Source organism: Acomys russatus, chromosome 14, assembly GCF_903995435.1.
Source record: "Acomys russatus chromosome 14, mAcoRus1.1, whole genome shotgun sequence".
Lineage (NCBI taxonomy): Eukaryota > Metazoa > Chordata > Mammalia > Rodentia > Muridae > Acomys > Acomys russatus.
In genome coordinates, this window is record NC_067150.1 from 27,966,007 (window position 1) to 27,989,103 (window position 23,097).

The 23,097-nt window shown below is 46.6% G+C and overlaps 1 protein-coding gene across 1 annotated transcript in view; it reads left to right on the plus strand.

Moving 5' to 3' along the window:
• Positions 1 to 1,082: 1,082 nt before the first annotated feature.
• Kirrel3 (kirre like nephrin family adhesion molecule 3) overlaps positions 1,083 to 23,097 on the plus strand; it is a 555,811-nt gene continuing 533,796 nt past the window's right edge. The window contains exon 1 of the mRNA XM_051156140.1: positions 1,083 to 1,536. Coding sequence (XP_051012097.1) covers positions 1,482 to 1,536 — 55 coding nt within the window. The 5' untranslated portion in view covers positions 1,083 to 1,481. The remainder of the gene's footprint in view (positions 1,537 to 23,097) is intronic.

The following is a 23,097-nucleotide window of genomic DNA, read 5'->3' on the forward strand; positions in this document are numbered from 1 at the left end:
TTCTGTCCCCTTTCACCCACTCTAGATAACACTCCAGAGTTTTGTGTGTTGCTTTGTAAGATGCTTATAGTGTGTGCCTCATGTGAACCCAACTTCCACTTTGCTCCTAGAGACCTTTCCAGCTGGTCTATTTTACTTTCCCCCATGGTGTGCTTATTCTAGGCATGCCTAAGTGTCTGTCCATCAAGTAAATAGACCTAGATAAATTCATGTTGATGTCCTAGAGGAAATGGAGTTTGATTCAAGTGTGGATTTCATGACAGGTAAAAGACTTGCAGGTTCTTAAGAAACGGTTGCCTATGACCTTGGCCTCTCCTTGGCAATCAGACTCACAGCACCTTTTGGTGAAAAGGCATCCTTAGAGTGATGGAGTGCTCATTAGGGGAGAGGCTCCAAATGCAAAGACAGAGCGCAGCTCCCCGTCCTTGTTAGGAAAGGCACAGACTGGGATAATAATAACAAATAGCTGTGTGTCACAAACCTGCCTGCGTTCGCTCTTGTCCCTGCATTTTGTTTTCTAGGAGCAGTGCAAAGCAAACTAAGATCCAAACAGTCAGGACTTATCAACCCCCACTCCCCCACTCCCCCCCCCCACATATCTACCAACACACACACACACACACACACACACACACACACACACACACACACACCAGGAATGTCCCCCAAATGCAAAGCTTGCTTATCTATTCAACTCTCTTATCCTTGGGCACACACATTAGCCAAGTCCTTGCTGAGGAAAGATGTCCCCCCTCCTGGCCTCTCCCTACTCCCTTATAGCCCAGTTACCAGTCCCTAGTGCAACAGCGAGGCAGGCACATTTTGATGCATGTGCACGAGTCTAATCATCGGTAACTTCACTCCCGTTTAACAACATTACATCTTGTGAAGAAAAAGTCACAGCTCCGCTTGGTTCTCACTAAGCGTTCTGGTCAATAATGGTAACAAAAGCGGAATATCCCTCTGTTTGGGGAAGAGAAGGAAAGCACAGCCTTTCTGCAACCCTCCCGTTTTGCAAAGCGTCCCCCTTTCCAAGTGTTTCCTCTTTAATTATGACCTGTTTCCCCTCCCTCTTCCCCCCGCCCCAGCTTCTGTGAAAGGAGCCCTTCTGTCACTCGTCACTCGCTCGCTTGCTCGCTCGCTCTCTCGCTCGCCGTGGGAGGAGCCCGCCAGAGGAAGCCGTGTGCCTGGGATGCCAAGAGCCAGAGAATGGATCTGCTCCGAGTGGGGACATTGCTGAGGATCCCGGCTTCCCGAGGCGGCTAAAAACAAGCATTTGGTTTTGGCTGCCTGTAGATATCCAGGGACAATAGGAGACCTAAGCGGACCGGAGGAGGGACGGACCGACGAGCAGATAGATGGTCGGCGCGAACCCAGGAGGACCGGCGGGGGAGGCTGAGCACCGCGAGCCCAGCCGCCGCGCTTGAAGAGAAACTAACTGCACGCCCAAGTTGCCCCGCCGGCTGCCCGCGCGCTGAGGAATGAGACCTTTCCAGCTGGATTTGCTCTTCCTCTGCTTCTTCCTCTTCAGTCAAGGTAGGAACCCGGCGCGCCGGAGTTGGAGCAAAGTCGGCGGTGGTGGAGGGCGCAGGAAGCTAAGGGCTGGGAGGTGGGCAGGCTTGGGAACTCGCACTGGCCGCGGGTCTCAAAGCAGGCTCAGAGGCAGTAAATAACGTCGCTTCTTATCGTTCGCAAATGCAACAATATTGTACTGTTGGTTTCCCTTCTGAAGGAAGGGGCTGGGAGAACAGGGAAGGCTGCACTTTCTCCTCTCTGGTCCATGTCCAACTCAAACTCTCCGTTGCAGATGAGTTCTTTATGCACCCGGTATGTTAATTAGGTAGTATCCATGTGGCCAGGCCACGGAACTTCTGGGCGCCCGCTTGTCGTTGCAGCCAGGTTGGGGAAGAGGAGCCTGGCATAGGTGGAGATTTCAGCTCAAATAAGGTCTAACTTGCCAGAGTGTGTTTAAAGCAAATCTACTGTGCGAGCTTTGCATTGCTGCAGAAAAGGATGCGATTATGGAACGTACTGAGGCGGGTATTTACAGTGAGTAGGGGAAAGAAAGCTTGTAAAGAGTTACATTGAATGTCACCCGCTTCCCTGAGCAAGGCTGAATTCTGAATCCTACCAACCACTGGATTCAATGTATGAAATGGAATTTCGCCCCTAGTGCTGATTGCTTCCTTTCTGCAGCCTAGCAGGTGGACTCTCCAGAAAGAACTTTACTACCTCTGGGCTTCTTGCCACTGAGAGCAATGGGGCTGGTCATGGTGGGGGGAGAACTAAGCGCCTACTTAGCTAAAGGCATCAACAGTCACCTGTGGAATTGAGATTGAAGGGGCCAAGTAAACCGGTTCCTTCCCACTCTTTTGGAATGCCAATGCCGCCTCTGCCATCTGAGGCAGCATTTGTGCCAGCCAGCACAGCTCTTGGAGGGACAGGACTCTCAGAAAAATCCACAACGTCCATCTGTTGATTAAATGAAGGGTAAAAGTTTTCGAGAAAGCAGAACATCACCATGGATGGCTGCCTTTGCAAGCAAGCAGCATGTATTCCTTGCTTCTCTTGTCAGGAGAAGACAAATAATAAGTAAAACCAGGCTTCTTTCTGTCTTTGCCTGGTCCCTGTGGTCACTGTAGCTTTCCCCCCTTATCTGTGCAGTTAAAGCTTTGCTGCGGTCATTCCCTCCTGATTAAACTTAAGGGAGTCCTCACGCTACAAGTATGTGTAAAAGCGTGTATAAGCAGGGTTATAATGAGTTCACACACGCATTCATGTTGTTGTGTACATCCGCCCAGGACTCCCTACAGCAACATGAACATAAATAGCGTTTCCACATGTTTGCAAGCTGGGTGAGTAAGAACCATCCCAGAATCCTGCTGTAGAGAGAGGCAAGTTTGGTTATAGTATGGACGGGATGTGTGCACGCTTGCATATAGACACTCCACACACAGACACACTCATATACTGACTCGCATTCTCCTTCACTTCTTAACTAATTCACTTGGGAAGTTTCCTGTAGAGTCCCTGAGGGGAGAAAGGGGACCTTAACACACACACACACACACACACACACACACACACACACACACACACACACTTGCATGGAACTCATGCAAGTTTTTGTCAGTCTTTTTGTATTTTTAGAAGCTTGATCAGTACTTTCTCAGACTGGCATGAGAAGCCCATAGGTGTCTAAGTGCTTCCCTGCCTGCCTGAAGCATTACAGAGTGTATTTTCTACTGTGCTTTTTCCTTTCTCAGTACCAAGCTATTTCTTGACTGCCTCATATGAATCTTTAAATATTTACCTACCAAGGGTAAACGCTCTGTTCCGTCCATTTTTAGCCCTGAGGGCAGTAGGAAGAAACCACAGCCCAGTGCAATTTGTATTATCTCCTTATTCTTGGTGTTCTGAACTTGGCTTGAAATATCCAACAGTGGATGTATTAGTCCATAGAATTCCAAAGCAGGCTCAAGAAGACACTGAAAACAAAGTGGACCCAGGCAATCTAAGTAGCTTCCTGCTCTGAACACTAGGATTCATGAACATAGGAGCATCGCCATACACTTAAGAGGGAAGATATTTGATTGGTTCATTGCAATGTGCTATCAAGATCTTTTTACTTGATTGCCAAACACTTAAAAATTACATGACAATCCATCTACATATTTTTGTGTGCCTGCTCTCATGCTGGGGGTGGGATGTAATAGTGCATGGGTTGGTGTCAGAGGACAACATGCAGAATTAGTTTTCTCCTTCCACCATGGGGTTCCTGGGGGTCACATTCAGTTCATCAGCCTTGGGGGCAAGCCTACTTAGTCATAGAGCCATCTCTCTGCCCTAATACACAGTTTTAAAAATATGGATGTTGTGTGGAGCATTGTAAGTTCCCCCAGAAGATTTTCTTTTATATATATATATATGTACATATATATGTATATATACACACACACACATACATACACACATATATATGTGGGTATATATATATATATACACACACATATACATATGTCATCTCATTGTACCTACTGTTATATACTGGTCAAACTATTAGACACAGCAGATCATGTTTCTAGACAACCCCCACTGTGATTTCCTAACCAAGGAGTGAGGTTGCAACCATAATTGGTGTGCGCGCTCACACACACACTCACACAACCACTCACCTAGACCCTGCCTCCTACACACCAAACCCTCTGGATGCTTTCCCACAGAAATGCATAAAGGGTCAGGACAGTCCTCCAGTCAGAGGGAACAAGCAGTCAGGGGTCTCGTTAGGGCTATATAGGTCATGCTGGTTGCATGACCGCCTGCTACCCAGCACTCATCCCAGTGGGAACCTGTATGTCTTCCTGAAGTTCTGAGAATGCAGTCCCCATGCTCTTTCCCCAGGATCCAGAAAACCCCAGTGTCGTGAAGTTTTCATTAGCATGTGAGTCAATTGCTAAAGCACATCTCAATCATCTTTCCCCTCCAGATTTTTTGACAATGGTTCCACCTTTACTTTGTCCCACAACCCTTAAGAGAGGGCAGAAGTTAATGTCAGTAATGTTCTGTCTCTTTCTCTTGAAAGTTTGGGTTTCTCATGCAGACTGGGATGAGGTATTTCTTGTTAAGGTAGCAGTAGAACGGACAGTCTCCTGTTCCTGTGTGGGTCAGGCCGATGTCTCTGAGTTTGGCTTCTGATAGGGAATGGAGAGCTGCCAGCAGATGCTATTTGTGGCTCTCTCTCTTGCTGGGGATGCCTCTTCCCTCAGCTGTCAGGATGGCCATGCTTTGTATAGAGAAGGATAATGTCACAGCACAATTTGCCTCCCGCAGAGAAACGGTATGTTCTGCCCCTGGGTGGAGAAGAGTCGATTCCCTTGTCATCTGTAAACTTAGAACTTGCTACATTTTCCCCTTTATTATTTGAGTTCACCACAAGTGTTTCCTTCTATGCCCTCCTTAGTCTTCCAGCCTCATTCTGTCTACCCTGCACACGCACACAGCTTAGGTGGCTTTGAAGAAATAGAGTCTCAGCATGACTGAAGACTCCCTGCTTCTCTCACTTCTTAAGTTCCGAGACACTTTGGGCAACGTGCAGTGGTACAGACATGGTGGCTTCTACTGCACATACTCCAGGGAAAGTGTTCCCACCATGTACGGGCATTCCACTCAGTATTCCCAAAGTGTCCTGGCCTGTCCAGTGATGGGATGTTCACAGGATGCCAACTCTGCCCTACCTAGAACGTGTGTTTGCTTTGCCTATGCACCTTGCTCTACTGAACACTTAGGGTAAACACACACACACACACACACACACACACACACACACGCCTTTCCTGTGAGTGCTTTTCCCTAACTGAAGACCAGTCTGAGTCCATTTCCTTAATAGATGCTCTTCTGATGATTGGGACACATCAAAAGGAGAGCCAGGTAGCCATTGGATGGCAGAGTTACAAGACATCCTGAGTCTCCCAGGAAACAGAAGAACATCAGACAGAGTGGACAGAGTGGGTGATGAGAGCTGGCCATGATGCAGGAGCCATCAGGGTGACAGGAAACGTGGAGGGAGAGAAGCCCGTGCAAGAAGCTCGAATTGCCAGGAGCTCTCTTGGGGATGGGAGTGTACAGGAAGAGCTTGGGTAAAGAGCACAAACAAGTCAGGCAGGGCCCCCAAAATGAAGGGGGGAGGGGTTGGTGTAGGGGAGTGGGGGTGGGGGAAGAATCTGAAAAAAGAAACTGGGAGTGAGCCACCCTGGGAAAACTTGTCCTCACCCAAAAATGTCATAGAAGGAACAATAATGTGAGTGATACGGATGGGGCTCCCTGCTGCTGGCACCCCAGTGGCACAGCCTCTAGGGGAGGAAGAACCACTTCTTTTATCTCAAAAGGTCAGAGCACCACTGCCAAGGAGGATGTGTGACCACTCCTTTAGCAAACCTTCTGGGTGGGGGAATGAGGCCCGCCAGTAGGGCATGGGGGTGGCTTCAGTGGTTGCTGCCCAACAGGGAGCCCTCAGATCTATGGGGGAATGAAAAGGAGCTCTCCAGGGGCACAAGAGTGTGTGTGGGGAGTGGGGGGAGGGTCAGCATCTCAGCATGGCACTGAGAGCGCGCCATGGGTACAGGAAGGAGGATCTAGCTCAGAGCATAGCAGCAGTGAGCTAGGCATTGTACCAAGGAGCAGCCCTGCCTGCTGTGTGTGCCTCTGTTGGTGAAAGCCAGGGCCAGCAGGAGATGGGGTGGAGCCAGAGATTAGGCCTGAAGATGCAATTTTTCATTTTTGTTTTGCTCAGTGGGGGTGACTTAGGCAGTATTATAGTGCAGACCCCCAAAAAAAGCACATGAATAATCCCGAGTGAATTCAAGAGATTTCAATAGCAAAATAATAACAATACTAATGATACCTTTGATTTGTGGAATACTTTTCTTCCAAGGAGATAAAAAAAAGATAAACTGTTTTGGAAACAGGAACGAGAAAAATAAAATTGCCTTTAATGGAGGAGTGGAGAGAAGGGCCAAGAATACTTGTTTTAGGGTCTTGGCGGAGATGGTAATGGTGGGAGGAGTGAGGTGCGCATGCACATGATCTCAGCTGCAACCAGTCCTATTCCATGAAAGATGCTGAGATTTCTAGGTGGAAAAACAGTTCAGCCATCTTTAAAATTGGGGTCCAAGAGACAGAGAGGCCCTGAGAGTGACCTGTGCCTATTCCTAGCCATGACCTCATCCATCAGTAGGTAGGCAAAACCATGAGCACGCCTTTATCCAGGGACAGCAAGCCTCACTTCAGTGGTTGTTCTTGCAGCCTCGGGGAGCCATGGTTTTCCCTCAAAGCCAATGAACACCCCAGAATCCTTAGACCCCCCCCCCAGGGTTCAGCTAGGGCTGCTTTGCTAGAGGCTGTCCATTGCCTGGAGTTCCACGAGCCATCACTGATATCTATATACTATCTACCGAAGTACCAGTCAGTGTCCGTGCCTGTGTTCTCACTGCTTCACCTGGGCTGTAAGCGGAATAGGGCTTTATTTCCAGTTAAAGGAATGAAGTGAGAGCCAACTTCACCGGCACATAGCACTATTCCATATGTCATTGTGTGGCATTTTCTTTTCCTAAGGGGAAGTCAGAATTTACCCAGTTAGGTGTGCACATCAAGCGAGAATATAGATGCCTTCTAGATCATTAAAACGCTTCTCTCCCAGGCACACAAGGGATGACAGGCCCACTTTCTACAGAGCTTTAACAGGGAGCACGACAGAGCTTTGACTCCACTTGCACACCACTCCAAACCCACTCTGTGCTATAGAGTGAAAGGTCACGCGTGAAGCCTATGAAGACACCAGCACGCACGTTCATCCAGGTTCTGCTTTCCAGAGCTTAGCATCGAACACCAGGCTTCTCCTTGCCCCCTTCTCTTCTCCCACAGGTAAAGAATGAGTATTCTGGCTGCACACTTCTAGAAGTCAGTAAATGTCAATATTGGATAAGTGTTTCCTTTATATCATGGCAATTTAGCATAAGCTGCTTGGAAACAAATATCTTCCGTAAGCATACAGTGTTTCAGTGAGTACACAGTCAACACCACTATGAGGATTAAATAAATGTCAGCATCCTTTGGGTACACTTGGTAACAAGCATAGACCTTGGAATAGTGGCCAGTGTGGTAGATAATCGTCCAACTCGTTCCTGGCAATACTGGCTAAGACTGTGGCCATACAGACACTTCCTACATACACAGGAAGGTTTCTCCTGGCAACCTAGAAGCCTTACGTGCCCTCCTGCACTCTTCCACATGTACTTCCAGACCTGCCTATGTCTCTAATGTCAAGGTCAAACAAATTTGCCCAACTCTGGCTTTTGGACAGTTGAAACTAAATCCACCAGATTTTTACATGTGTCTGTCTTAGACACGTCAGGCTGAATAGTCTAGGTGGCCTATTCCTTTGAGGAAAAACACCGGATGGCTGTTGCAACTTTAGAGTCTTCTCAACTGATGCTGACATGATGTGAATTAAAAATAGGAGGCCAAAGGCTCTTGGCTTTAACCATTTCACATTCCCCCCAGGAGCTCCGTAGAGTCTGGTGTCTCAGGGGACAAAGCTGATTGCTCCTTGTTTTGTGACATGAAGCTCAGCTCTTGGCCACTCACTCAGGCAGTACTTATTGCAGGCATACTGTGTGGCAGGTGTACAGTGTCAGAGGTTGATATGGAAGTAGGTAGACCATATTTCTGGACAGGAAGCCAACACTTCCACAAAGGTTAAAGGATGGTGCTCTAAGAACAACAGAGACACCCCGGGACATCAGAAAAAGATGTCTAGAGGAGATGCTATGCACGCTTGCTCTTCAAGGATGTATAGGAGCACTCCAGATCACTCCGGAAAGAAGTAGTTCAGGCTGTACCTGGGAGTGTTCACAGACAAGAAGATTGAATACAGCGTGAGGCACTCAGCAGCAGGGGCTAGAATGGGTGTGTCTGAAGTCAGAGAGGAACCCTGGGAAGGGCGAAGCTGGCTGGCTCATGGTTGTGAACAATATGATACATCTTTTAAGGATGGATTGATAGCATGATGTTTAGTAGCTTAGGGTCTGTCATCCTCTCTATATCAGAGCTTTGGGGAATCACTTGTTAGTCTTGGTATTCCCAGTTCCTCCCCGGGGCTGAAAACCTGTAGAATTGAGCAGAAATACACTTACCTCTTTCTAGCTCATCTTCTTTTATGGCTGCTATGTTCAGATATGGGTAAGTGGGCAATAGAAAAACAATAGGGAACCTAGTTAACTGTTGGTCTACCCTCCCAAGCGAAGACTAAGAACGGGTGGTGAAGAGAGCCCAAAGCCCCAGAGGCATGGAATGCTGAGGACACCTGGGCTGTGCGTGGTGGGAGAATATAAAGAATGGTAGTTGACTTTCTCTCTCTCTCTCTGAAGGCTACAGGGATGGAGGGGACACTGAAGAGGGAAGTGAATCAGAAGGAAGGAAGAAGGAAAGTTGTCTGGGGCATTTTGCTGGCAATGCCTTTCTTGTTCTCAAGGGGAGGTAAACTGTAAGCTTTGGGGAAAATAAGGTTACACATTAGATGGATCTACCCAGATGTCAGAAATGCTTCCCAAATCGCCCATGCCAAGGAACCTCTCACTCGGGAATAGAGACTATATTTCAACAGATTTGCCCATGCCTTCTGTGGCCTATCCTCTTCACGAACTGATGGCAGCTATCAGGGAGCTCAATGGAGGACACAAGCCTCAAATGTCCTACAAGAAGTAGTCAGTGACATTTCCAAAGCTGTAGATATCTGAAGGTCCTGTCTGAGGCTGGCCTGTTGAGCAGGACTCTGCTGTGAGCGTCCTCAGAGACAAATTCAGGTCATCAGGAATGCAAAGCCTACTCATAAGAAAGGGGACGTGAGTGTACAAGGTGACCAGGTACCAAACTCTACAGTTCCCAGGATCCTATCTTTTAGCAACAACTGGGTTGTTTTAGATAGTTCTCCCCAGTAGGTAGGTCATGCATTTAAAATCAGTTTGGTACCTAGAAAATTCCTTTGGCCAATGTTCCCGATAATAATAATAGCAATAACTGTTTTCATCAAGGTGGCTGTGATAATTAGCATCTGTGCAAATCTTCAGAAATTACAGAGGTCAATCTGCACAAACAATACCTCATTTTATCACAAGAGCAGTGCAGGCAGGGTTGGATGGCATCAGACCCCCGAAGAGGTGACGTCTGACCAAAGTTCTTTCCGATGCAGTTCACTTCTTTGCGTGTGGGGGTCGATGCTTCTCAGAAAAGCTGGTAGCTTCCAGTTGCTTCAAATCAACATAAACTATGCATGAAAAGTTCAGATGCTTGAACGGAAGAATAACCATGTTCTCCCCCACCCCCACCCCCACTTCCACCCCCACCCACCACCACCCCTCCCTGCACTAGAGATAGAATCCAGGGCCTCACTATACAAATGCTCTCCTACTGCCATCCCTTGCACGTTCATGTAATCCATGGTAATAATCCATGTCCAAGCATAAAACAGGGATTTTAGACCTGTTCCTTAAAAAGATCAGGGAGTTGAGTCCCAGAGCTGACCTTCAGAAGGTAACCCAGACTAGTATCCCCATTTCTTTATAATTCCAGACTCTTGCCAAGTTGGTCTGTCACATTTCTGAAGTTTGCTTTTACCCTAAAGGCTCAAGGTTTCCAGGACACTGGGGCCTGAAAGTAAGTAAGAAGTTACCTCTGCAAATCCTTCTGTCTCTGCCCCACCCCACCTCACCCCCAACTGTACCTTTACATATCTGTAAATCAAGAAGTTGAGGGATCTTTCATAATCAGTTGGTTAAAATACCTTACCTTTTATCATGCTGGTGTCCAGCACACTGATGGATACCTAGAAGTCTGTGCATAAATCAAAACTATCCGATGAAATATAAGGACTGAAGGAAAAAGAGAGGAAAACAGAACCTGTGCTGTCAGGGCACATAAAGATGTTGAGGAGCCCAGCTGCAGTCAAAGGGAAGCTTCAAGTTTATTTAAAGCTATTTCTCCAAGGTAGGCCATGAATGCTCACCAGGTCACTAGGGATGCTGCCAAGAGAAACATCCGCTGGGAAGCCACTCACTCCTGGGCAAGAGACCATTGTGCCCTTCTGTTCTCCAATGCATGTCACTGCCCATTTCTGTCAGTCACCTGCAAGTGTCACAGGTGACTCCACTCTGGTGCAGAGTGACAGTCCACCTGTCACCCTTGGCAATGCTGGGAGCTATGCCAGCCTCGGAATCACATTGGGGCTTAGTTAGCTCTTTGGGGGAAGCAAGCATTCGAGGGACAGAAAGTTAAGTATACATCGGAGTGTTGTACAGGAAGACGCTAGGTCTTGGGCTGCCTTGCTGCCCTATAAGGAGAAACCAGCACTTAATCCCCTAGTGGCTCTGCTCCCTCTACTGTGGGACTTGCACTTTTCTGTGACTCGGTCGTAGATTCTGGGGTCCACTTCATGTTTGCGTTGAACTGTGACTCTTAGGGGAAGCTGGCTTCTGGAGCCATTTTCTTAGACAAGGTGCTGAGCCTTTATGAGGGGCTAGGGTAGAGACCAGAGTTAGCGGAATGTTTGGAGCCTCAGATCAACGCCGGAAGATTGCAGTCCCGAGTTCAGCCTGATGGTGGCAGCAGCCGCGCTTGCAAAGCCCAGGAGTGCGCTCAGAGCAAGATGTAATGGGATGGATGCCCAGTGGTTTTAGGCACAGCAGGGCATCCTGACGCTACACCCTTTTCCCTCATGCCTCCTTCCCCCAGAAGCCAAGCGAAAAGCTGGGAGTGCAAACGCAGAAAGAGCACGATGAAACATTTCTGATAGCAACAGTTCTCCCTCCCAGGGAGAGGCTGGGCTCTGCTCTCCCCAGAGCCCACTAGGTAGCCAAGATAGAATGTTCGGTGGAATTCCTACAGAGAGGCTAGAGCTAGGTGGCTTCAATTAATAATTATCAAAGGGGCTTGGAAGAGCTGCACGAAGGGGAGCGATCAATTTCTGTTCACCAGCATACTAGCATTTTCCTCCAGCGAGGGCTGGTCTTTCTCCTGGATGTATTGAATCTCAACCCTCCCCAAACCAGCACACTTGCTGTCAGTCCTGTGCCCTCTGTCCCTCTTCAAGTTACCAATTGCTTCACATTCAAGAATCAGTATAGGCTATTTCCATGCTGCAAGGGGGCATCTTTATCCCTGGTGTCCCAAGCAACTGTTGCGGTGCATTCTGTTTTCACCTCTGGGAAAAGATACTAAATTCTAGTGGCACCCTTAGAAGAAACTCGCCACCAACTTCAGCTCTTTCCCAGGAAGGTAACAAGGTGCCAGGTGCTAAAAGCAGGTGTCCTGCGCTGTGCAGGACAGATGATAGCAGAGTGTTTGTTGGTGGGCCCACGGACTCCTTGCTGTTGCTCTTTCTATCGATTTCCTGGATCAGTTACTCCTCAGAGTATTTGTATTTGAGCCCCACCCCAGAGTTGGTCCATGAATCACCAACTGAGGTTGTGGAGATAGGCTAAAGGAAAGACACAACCACTGTCAGGGACATACCACAATCTTGCCTGGTGTGCATGACCCAAGTCACTGGTAGCCTTAATGTTGCCTGAAGTCATCAGGTGATATGTGACCATTCTGTAGATATAGGGTGTTAGTGGAATTTCCAGTGAGATTTGCCTAAACCCAAACCACATCCCTCACCTGGCTCACCATCATAGTCCGTTGCTGGTTGCACTGGAATAAGGTGAGCTGCTACCTCCTAAATGTGTCTTTACAACTGCCGTTCCCAGTGTTTAGAGACAGCGAAGTTAGAGAGACAATATATATTTAGTCTTCACAGGAAGATCAAGTGGTGAATGGCAGAGGTCATCTAGAGCATCTTGTGTCAAAGTGGAGAGGGCTTTTGAGTAAAAATGTCAAAGCCTTAATTGAGAACACAGAGCCTTCTAATCCTAGTGTATGCTTTGAGAAGCTGATGAAAATATTAGGTACCCCCTCCTAAATTTAGGTTTGCTGTACCAATAAGACATGTGACCTTGGCCTTGCTGTCCTTCTGGTCCCCCAGTTAGGTCACCTACCACTCATGAGCAAGGTTTACTACTGGTGCTTCGAGAGCTCGCCTTGAAAAGGTGGGCTCGGAAGTGATGAGCAGTGGGGAAAATCAGCCTTGGAATGCTGCTATCTGGTGTTCAGCTGTGCCCTGGAGCCTGTAACTACTGAGTCAGCTGGGCCAGCTGTGGCTAGGTGTCCTTGAGGCCCGGTGACAGGTCCTTTGTTGGGCCTTGCACACTTTCTCTGACTTAGACCCACGGCTTCGAAATGAAGCAGCGATGGCTAAACCCATTTGCTAATGAGGACAGCTGAGGCTTTGCCTGAAGTTCACACAATTGGCAGGTGACAAGACACCAAAATGGCAGCTATGTTCCTGCGTGCAAGACCCCAAGAGCCCCTTCTGCCAGGCCCTTGCGAAGAATAGCAGTCACAATGGTGGTTTGGCAGCTGTGTAAGTGTCGGTGAGCCAGAAAGCCTAGTGTGGCCTGTGATTCTTCTTTGTAACATTGTCTATACTGGCTCGGGGAGAGGTTAGGCTTTTATTAGCTGTATGCTGTGAGAATGGAACTAGTCTATGTAAAAAGGCATTTCAGGACATCAAATCCCTCCTTTTTTTTTTTCCCCAAGTCTGGAATAGTAAAAATGACAGGAGACTATGTGCTTCTGAAATGATTAATAATGGTCATTAAATGGAAATTTAAGAGAGAGAGAGAGAGAGAGAGAGAGAGAGAGAGAGAGAGAGAGAGAGAGAGTGTCTTGGAGCGCAGGAGAGCCTGAATGCCATTCAGCTTACGATTCTCCTCGCTTTGGCTTCAGCAGCTGGCTTACCTGGTGTTAGAAATCACAGTGGAAGTTGGCACGTACCTGCCTAGGCCATGCTTAAAATTGTAATACTGGCTTAAGATAGACACTTATGATAAACTAGCAAAACATGAAAGTTCCTCGAAAGTTTAAAAGCACCTTTAAGATCAAATCAGAAGAAGAATGCATGGTACATAGACGTTGGCATGGAAGACATCAACTTCTGTCATCTTATCCCACAGCGTGAGCCCTTCCCTGGGCCACAGGATCATATCAGCACTGCCTTGTCAGACTGTGGCTGCCCAGGCTCCAAACCCACAAGGACGCCCCAGGCTCGAGCTTTCCTTTGTGTTTACTCTTCAGCAAACCAGGGCAGTGGAATTCACAGATAGAAACCCATGCATTATGGGCAAAATGACTGTTAGAGCTGGTCAGAATCAAGTAGCATTCAGAAACCTCTGTTAGTTTTCTCTTCTGGTCTCCTGCAAAAGAGACAAGCAACCTACCTTTCTCATCAGCAGAAGACATTCTAAGATCAATAATCAAATTCATGCCAAGGAAAATGGAGAAGTTTTGTACTGTTATATAGTTAGGTTTTAGCCCGATTATCCTTTTCTCTCCTGGCATTGATTTTGAACTGATGTGAAATCCATTAGCTTCCTCATTCAGAATTGCAGAGAAAAGGGGATCTAAGAGGTATGGCCATATAGCCCTCTATTTGTAGATATAAACTTAATGTATGTTTTTAGCTAGGAGCTCTTTGATATGTCAGGCCTGCTTAGGACTCTCAGCTTCTCTATCACAGTGCCTTTCAGCATGTTGTCTGCAAGTCAGCTACCTCACCAGTAGCAGCATTTCATGGCAGAAAGAAGATTTCTTAGCCCTCAAACCTCCTAAATCAGAAACTCTGGGGCTTGTCCCAGCAGAATGTGCCTTGATAGCACCCACCCACCCCCGCCCCGACACACAGTGCTGATCTGGACACACGTGACACTGCTTCTCTATTGCTCTGAATCTGGCTTCTGTACCTCTTTCCCTCACTGGCTTTTGCATGAGCACTGCTGACACTGAGCCCACAGAGGTTTGAAAGATGTTTCTAGCCAGAGGATTTAAGGTGACTCGAGGGAGCTACTGCTAATGGTTTTCATATTACATTACCCTCGGGTGATTTGTAGCTAGAGAGGATGGAACGAAGAATTACACTCAGTCCTGAATCTGAGAAACCAAAACTCATGATGAGATCAAGCACAGAGGACTGGGGACATGACGCTTATGTCAGACTGCAATTAGCATTGCTGCCTTCCTCACAGCTTAGAAGAAACGAAGATGCCTTCCTATCAACATGATGTTCAGACCCGTGCCGCCTCCATAGAGCCAGGGCAACTGTGTGGTGATCTGTGCTGACAGGGAAGAACGTAGCTAAGCTCAGGCATAGATTTTCCTCACCTGCACTTTAGAATGCTTATTTTAAACGCAGCACTGTACACTAGAGATGCACGGGTCCAGAAGGGGAGATTTTCTGCTTTGTATAGTGAAGCGGTTCAGAATGTCTATCATAATGCACCATGAGAGTTCTCATTTTATTTTTTAGAAAAAAAAAATCTTCAAGGTCAATACCACCATAGACATTGATATTCATTTCATTGTGAACTGGGATCTGCTAGCTGCTTACTGTTTTATTTTTCAATTCATAAAAAAAAAAAAAAAAATGTTCTCATCACTAGGCCTCTGGGCCTCTTTCTTCAAGTCACCAAAGGAAAATCACATGCCTGAGTTGCTGAATCCACTAGGAGGGTGAGGGGAGCCAGTGATGCTCAAAGGCACTCTTATCCCATTTATCCAGCAATGTGTGTTTTCACTGCCTCACAAAGACCTGGGTATTAAAGCCAGAGTCTCCAGAGCAGTGAAATAGGGAGGTAGTGGGACCTTTAAGAAGAATGGTGTAGTGGGAGGCTTTTGGGTCTCTTTGGGTGTGTCCTTGAGGGAGATCACAAGATGGCGGCCCCTCTATGCTCTTTTACTTCCTGGTGAGGAGGGAAGTAAGGTGAGGAGGAACTGCCCATGCCCCATCCTGATGTGCTGCCTTGCTCGTCATGGACAGGACCCCCTCCCCCAAACCTATAGCCTGAAATATTTTCCTTTATATATCTCAGGTATTTTTCACAGTGGCTGAAAACTGAGAAAAATACTTAAAGATGGCTGAGGAAAGACAAGGGGGAAAGAGGAGAGACAGGTGGACAGGCAAAACACTGAGCAGGCACATGTAGGAGAGAGTCTGGCCAACTCACAGCATTACTTCTCCTGATCCAGACAGGGACCACAAGGCATAACTTACACTCAAAGATGTTTAGAAAAGTCCATAGCCGGGTGTGCAGACATAGAGACCCACAAGAGGTCTGGCTTTAGCACAGGGCCATGAGGCCCATTGGCTTTTAGGAACAAATTCATTCAGGATGGAGTTTTGGACTCCCTGGGTTTATCAAAAGTAGCCTGGGATCACTTTACTCCCCTCCCCAACACTCCCACATCTCTCTCGTACAGCCAGCCACTCAAGCTGCTGCACTCTTCCCTTCCAGAATGCCCCCTCCCCCAGGTAACTCTGGCTAACTCCTGCTATAGATACTAAACTATCCCCACCAAGATGGAAGTTTTCTACACCTTCCTCCCCATAACCAGCTTATGTCCTTCCTGGTTTCCCTTCCAGAGCCCTCAGAAGGCCAGGCCAATCCTCTAGATTTTCTTGGGCTATACCTTTATTGGACTAGGATACATAGTAGGTACTCATCCAATAGTTCCCAGGCAGGAAATGAATCTCACATATCATATGTCAATAACTATGGATGATGCCTTCCTCCTGTGTCACGTGGTAGTCCATTATATAAACAATTAATATCAGTATCAACCAAGACGTACCAGGAAGCTCCTCTCAGGGCAGGCTTTCATTGGGCATCTGGCCACAGATCTTTGCCATGCACAATTTCTATGAAGTGTCAGTCTGTCAACTGATGAAAAACTTTCTGAGAGTCTAAAACTCCCAGTTCAAAGCCTCATCCTCCAAGCATGTAACCCTGGCCCTACACCACTGGCTCTACCTAATGCAGGACTTTGGGCCTGACCCTCCTATGTAAATAGAAATCAGAGCTCCCCTCTTGCCAGCCTCAAATGGTTCTTGTGGCTCTATGAAAATAGTATGTTGGGGCTAGTGATTTGTCACACTGTGAAGGGCTCTCATCACAGGTGAGGTCACTCTGTCTGCATGCTTCCAGATGTGTCAACCTGCTCAGGGTAGTATAGTCTCTTTTGAGGCTAGATTCTGTGTGGCTTTCAGGGGAAAGCAAGGAGGGTTTGTCAAAGCCAAGTTCACAATGATCTCAAGGCATCCATTGTCCACCATAAGGAATTAAATCATTTCCCAGGCTTCTGAAACAGCACCAGGATTGATCTCATGACCTCTAGGGGAAGTGAGGAAAAGTTACTCATAATATTTGCTGAGTCCCCTGCTTGAGAAAAGGAAACCCATCTGAGAAAAGCTGCACAGGAATGGTTTCAGTTTCCTTTCCTTCCCTGCTTTAATAAGCCATGGGAAAGTTATTGGCTTAAAATAACACAAATGATTATCTGACATTTTCAGAGGTGAGCAGTCTCGAAAGGGTCCTGTGGGGCTGCAGTCTGGGTGTTGACAGGGCTTTTTCTTCCTGAGTGCTACAGAGAAGGGGGAAAAAAAACATGAAGAAATCCAGTTTCCTGCCTTTTCCAGCAGACTATCTGCACTCCTTGGCCCGTAGCCCTTCCTCTCATCCTCCCAACTCCCAGCTCGCATTTCACAGCATCCATGGCTCCTGCCTCTCATCCTGGGCCTCCACCTTACAAGGAGCCTTAGTGTTTATAGCAGGCCCAACAGGCTTGACATAATCATGGCCATCTTCTCCTCTAGATCTTTAACTTAATGATGTCCACCAAAATCTCTTTTGTCACAAAGGGTAACCTATTCAGGGTTCAGGGACTAGACATGGAAATCTTTGGGGTCTATTCTTTGTCTACTGCAGGGATCAATGACATAAAGCTGTATGGGCTCTCCTACTCTGGAAAAGCATCCTTCCCTCATGGGAACTCTGCCTCTGTCTCTGTCTCTGTCTCTGTCTCTGTCTCTCTGTCTCTGTCTCTCTCTCTCTCTCTCTCTCTCTCTCTCTCTCTCTCTCAGAGAGAAAGACACCCCTGATCTGCCATTTATACCTATAAATAAAGTACTTGGGGATTATTAAATAAAGGTTGCTGAGTGCGAGATGGTTATTATACTATGAATTGACATAAATTCTGCCTGCATTATTCAATGGAGCCGCTGCTATCATTGGGTTCCGTAGGGGAGAGATTAGGGGCGCATCTATTAGATTCTGTAGTTAAATCACACTAAATGGTTCTTAATAGCAATTGACTTTGCCTTCATTAGCATAGAGCAAGAGAACTCCCCTTTAAAACATCATCTACCCGGGGCCTCCTCCTGTCTTTGGAATAATTGAAGTGAACTAGAGATGCAGTAGCAACAATGGTGCAGGAGAAGGGACAACTGCTCACTGTGGCTTTCTGCATTCAGTCTGCTGCAGGTAGGTAGGGGTTTGCTGCCCACACTTGGACTTTGCCTCCTGGCCTGTGTTTGAGTGTCCGGCTTTTAACTGAGAATCTGGTAAGCGGAAAAGGGCATTTTGATGGACAGGAGGGCTGGAACTGGTGAACAGGTTGGTTTGTCTGCCTTGACTTGGCGATGGAGCATCTCCCAGGACCATCTTGCTCTTTGGAGTCAGTCAATGTCCGTTAGAGCTTTCATGAGGCCTGATTCTCAGTAGAGAGTAAATTTTAGAAAGTTGAAAGTTTAGCTCTCCCCATCCAGGTGCATCAAGGGCGTCAGGTGCTCCAGGTGCAACTGATGCATCAAGCCTCCTTGGGAGGTTTGGGACTGTGAGGCCACTTCTCTGGAAGCTTACACATCAGTTCATTGTGGCTTGCCAAGAGTCAGAGAGATCAACTCTGGCTCCTAAACCTCCCAGAGTCTGCCTCCACTTATCCACAACCCCTCCAACTCTATCTGAAGAGACAGAGAAAGAAACAATCGGTACCTCCTGATAATGTCTTTAAATAGATTTGTAAGGGGTTCAACCTTCAAAGACCCTGTGTCCAGGAAGGGTTATTTTGCCACTAAACAGTCCCAAGTGAGAGCATTAAGGCCAACTCCAGGCCTTGGGGCTTGGGGAATTAAAGGAGAGAGACAAACTCTGAGAATGATTATAATCCCATTATGCACAGCTTCCCCTATTTATTTCTTCATATGGATGAATTTGTATATATTTGCATTTTGTTCTATCTGATAATATGCATAGAATTCAAATTGAAATGACTTGAATAGATTTGAATATTAATGAGGCGTTTAAAGGCTGCCATCCCTGGCAGAGTCCCCAGCAAGGGAATGTGCCAGGCAGAAGCTCGGATCTGTCCTCCAGCACTGCCACCAGAGGCCCAGCAGGCTCAGGGCCAGGAGGCACCCTGAGGAGAGACTGCCTCTGGGGTGGAGCTGGAGGACCCCCCAGCTCCCCAGGCCTGAACTCATGCTGCACTGAAGGGGTCATTGAGAAAAGGCCCTGGAGCATGCGAGCCTGGAGGCCTCAGACATTCAGACCCAGGTTAAACAGCACTGTAAACGGCAAGCTATTTTCCAGACTTACTTCGCTGCTCTCCCTTCAGGGAGTTGGTGGTAGGGGACAGGTTCTTTTCAGAGAGCCTTTCCTCAGTACTCCTAAAAGTGCCGGAGCATCTTCTGGAACACACATGACCCTTCTTCATTACTTTTCAACTAAAAATGCCCATTAGGCTGCATGCTTACAGAGGGTCTGAAGGCCTGGGAGTTCTGCTAGGAAGTCAGCCTATGCCTGTGCCCTGTAACACAGTCAAGCCTATTCTTTGGCCTGTTTCAGTCAAGGGCTAAACCTTAAGAAAAAAAGAGAGAATGGCTTGTGATAATAAAGTCACCAGTACGGTTCAGCTGGCCATTTTCTACTCCATGTGTTTAAAAAAAAAAAAATCAGGGTAATAAGTCATTCCAAGCTGTGGGCCTATGGTACCAGGCTTCAAATATTAAAGTCTTCAAATATTAAAATCAAAAATTGTAGGTCAATCATAGAAGAATATAGTACCATTGTCTTAGGGTTTGTGTCACTGTGAAGAGACACCGTGACCAGGGCAGCACTTATAAATGAAAACATTTCATTGGGGGCTGCTTTAGAGTTTCAGAAGTTTAGTCCATCATCCTTATGGCAAGAAGCATGGTAGCATGCAGGCAGACATGGTGCTGAGAAGGGGCTGAGAGTGCTACATCTTAATCCGCAGGCAACAGAAGGAGACGACTGTGTGCCACATTGCCCATAGTTTGAGCATATGTGACCTCAGAGGCCACCCCAACAGTAACACACTTCCTCCAACAAGGCCACACCTACTTCAACAAGGCCACGCCTACTAACAGTGCCATATTCCCTATGGGTCTATGGAAGCCATTTTATTCAAACCAACACAACCATGTAGTAATTTAAATAGCATTAATGATAGTCTATAGGGAGCTAAATATACCACATTCATTTATAAAAGTTATAGCTTCTTAGGAACCTTTAAATTATGCTATTTTTATACTAACTGGCTCTCATTTAGCGCCAAGTTCATACTCCTAACAGCACTCTGATAGCAAATTTTAAGAGTAACAACAAATATGCACCTGTAGGCCATTCTATTTCTTTCTCGGTGGTGCTCTCTTGTATGCTTCAATGGCTTCCCTGTGGTGTTCTGACAACCAAATTCATGATTTCTTTCCCCATTGTCCTAATTCTGTCACCATATTCCTAATACTCAGCTCTTGGGTGAGAGTCTCTCTCTCCTCCCCGACACCCAGTCATTCTTCCATCATGACACACATTTCTCTGGCTCTTTTCCTTTTCCTTCCATTGCCTGAGTCGACTTCTCATCTTCCTGAGCTGACACAGCATCCCATCCAGTCCCCCTTGTCCCCAAGTCACCCATGACTATGGTCATTCTTCACCACTTGCATCTTCAGAGAACACACGACAGAGTCGCCCTTCTCTTAAGAAGCTCACTTACTACCCTTTGCCTTCCAGAGTAAGGAACCTTGGATCACACCTTCATCCCACGTGGAAGGCCCTCCACCTCTAGGAACAACCACATCCAGCATCCTCTCTTGCTCTCCAAACTCCATCTCCCCAAAAGAGAAATAAATAATTTGCTGTTCCCTGGATGGGGCATGTGCGGCGTCTTTGTTTCTGCTAATCCCTTCAGACTAAAATTGCTTTTCCTCCTCATCCTTTGTTGATGTACTACTTAAACATCAAGGCTCTGCTTAGATGTCCCTTCTTCCACGAAGCTATTTCCTGATTCTTGCTCAGCCATTTTGTTCTTTCTTTTCCCTGGACGATACCATATATATTCTCCTACATCAAATGTCCAACCCCATCCAGCTTCTTGTTTACTTGATGCCTTCCAACTCAACTGAGAGCCCTACAAGGAGAGAAAGTGTTTCAACGTTTATTGTGTCATCTCTGTCAGTGCTCAACACTGCTTGGGTGAATGAATAAACAAACAAGCAAAAGGTTCCAGGATTGTGTATGGCTCCTCCAGTTCTCCCCGGCATTCTCTCTCAGTTACTTTATTCTTTGTTGTGATAAAATACACAACTAAAGCAACTTAAAGAAGAAAGGGTTTATTTTAATTCACAGTTCAAAGCTAGAGTCCATGATGGTGGACAAGTCATTGACAGCATCAGGATCTGCAGGTACCTGGTCTTACTTTCTCCACAGTGAGAAGGAAGCCATGGAGAATACTGTTGCTCCATCCCCTTGCTTCTTTTTTAACATTCAGTTTATGACCCTAGCCCATGAAATGGTGACTCATATTTAAGGCAGGTCTTCCCACCTCAACTAACCTAATCTAGAAAAACCTCTTGCAGACATACCCAGAGCTATGTTTCCATGGTGATCTTATATCCTGTCAGGTTGGCAATCAAGATTAACCATTCTACCCCCTGAAGCACCTGATGCCTTGAAAATACACCAAGGTTACTAAGTACCCTCTAGCCTCTCGGATACTTTTCCTTCTCTGGTGAAAATATCCTTAGCTCAACTTTGTAGTTGAGGAACTGGAATCTCAATGAGGCTAATTTATTTGCCCCACGTTTGGATAGTAGAATAAAAATAAAAGGGTGAGCCTTCTGTCTCCAGTCTAAATTTCCCCAGCCCCCTGGGCTCTTCTGAGTCAGCCCAACAACAGACAGACGCTCACCTTCCCCAGACTCTGAGTCAGGCTTCAGTGCTCCCAGAGAATGAATTCCCTGCGAATCAATCCTGGATGCAGTTATTATTTTATAGGGATGTTGTAAGTTGATAAGGTAGCTGTTATATGCTAATAGCTATTGTAATGTTGTTCTTAAGGCCTATTACTTGTGCCGGTTTGTACTTTAATGTGTGCAAAGGTGATTACAACTTTAATATGAATGTTAAACAGATTAGCTGATTTATATGTAAAATAAATAAATAAATGGAAACTCATACTCTCATTTCTATTCATTTCTCCCTCCCCTTCTTTCTTCCCACTCTGTCCAAAGGCTGATGTGGTCCATCAGGCATTGACAATGGGACAGAAAGAGAGTGTTTGCTGGGTGATAAATAATGGTTATAGATGGGTCTTTTGTAACAGGAAAATTCAGACTTTGTGTTCTTAATAGCTGCTTGTCTGAGAGTTTGTGCTTTTGACTGGATTTTAAGGACTGAGGTTTTGTTTGAGCATTGTGCAGTCTCCCCTCTCCACGACTATGAAATTGTTTCCCACCTCTGGTATGCCACTGATTGCTTAGTATACTCGAGAAAGTTTACCAAACTTTCTGAAAGGCAACCACAGCCCAATGTATGCAGAAGCACAGGACGTAGTCTAGTAAGCAAGTGAGCAGCTCAAGGCAGGCAGGCACTAAGGGACGATGTGTAGAGTTCCTTCTTTGGAGCAGACAGTGGGGATGGTGGCAAGATCTCTTGAGGTAAGCATCCTTGTAAGGCAAACCTCCAGGGATAAACTGAAGTTACATATGCAAATGGGCAGGAAGTGGGATGCAGGAGCATGGAAGGACAAAATGGACTATCATTGCTGGAGTCTGGAAGAAGGAGAGAGTGTAGCCTACTGAAGGAGTGAGGAGTTTGGTGTGTTCCTACTGAGGGACCTGGGAGTCATTGACAGTACCAGAATTTAATTCACTCTGCATAGAAGCCAAAGTCAGGAAGCTTCCTGAGAAAGTAATGGTGTCCTGGATTGATGGCAAAGGAAGCCTTGCAAGGTCACCAGCAGGATTCTCATTAGAAGGCCGTTGCTGCAAAGGATGAAGGGGAAGAAAAGAATGAATGTGGGTTGTTTGCAGAAATTATATAGACAGATCCTAACTGTGCTTTAAACTGATGTTTGTGAAGGAGAGAGAAACACACACACAAAACTTACAAGGAAAGATATGACACACCCCTGAGTGTAGGGAAAAGAATATGTGACCTTCCAAAAAAAAAAGGGTTGGAGAAGAGGATCAGAAGCAATCCTGAGAGAACTGCATTGTTTGTTACCTAAACCTGGTGAATAACAATAAAGTAATGGAGTATGAAAATCTAATGCTGCCGAGTGTCCACTGCAGTGACTTGAACTTCATGTCTGAGT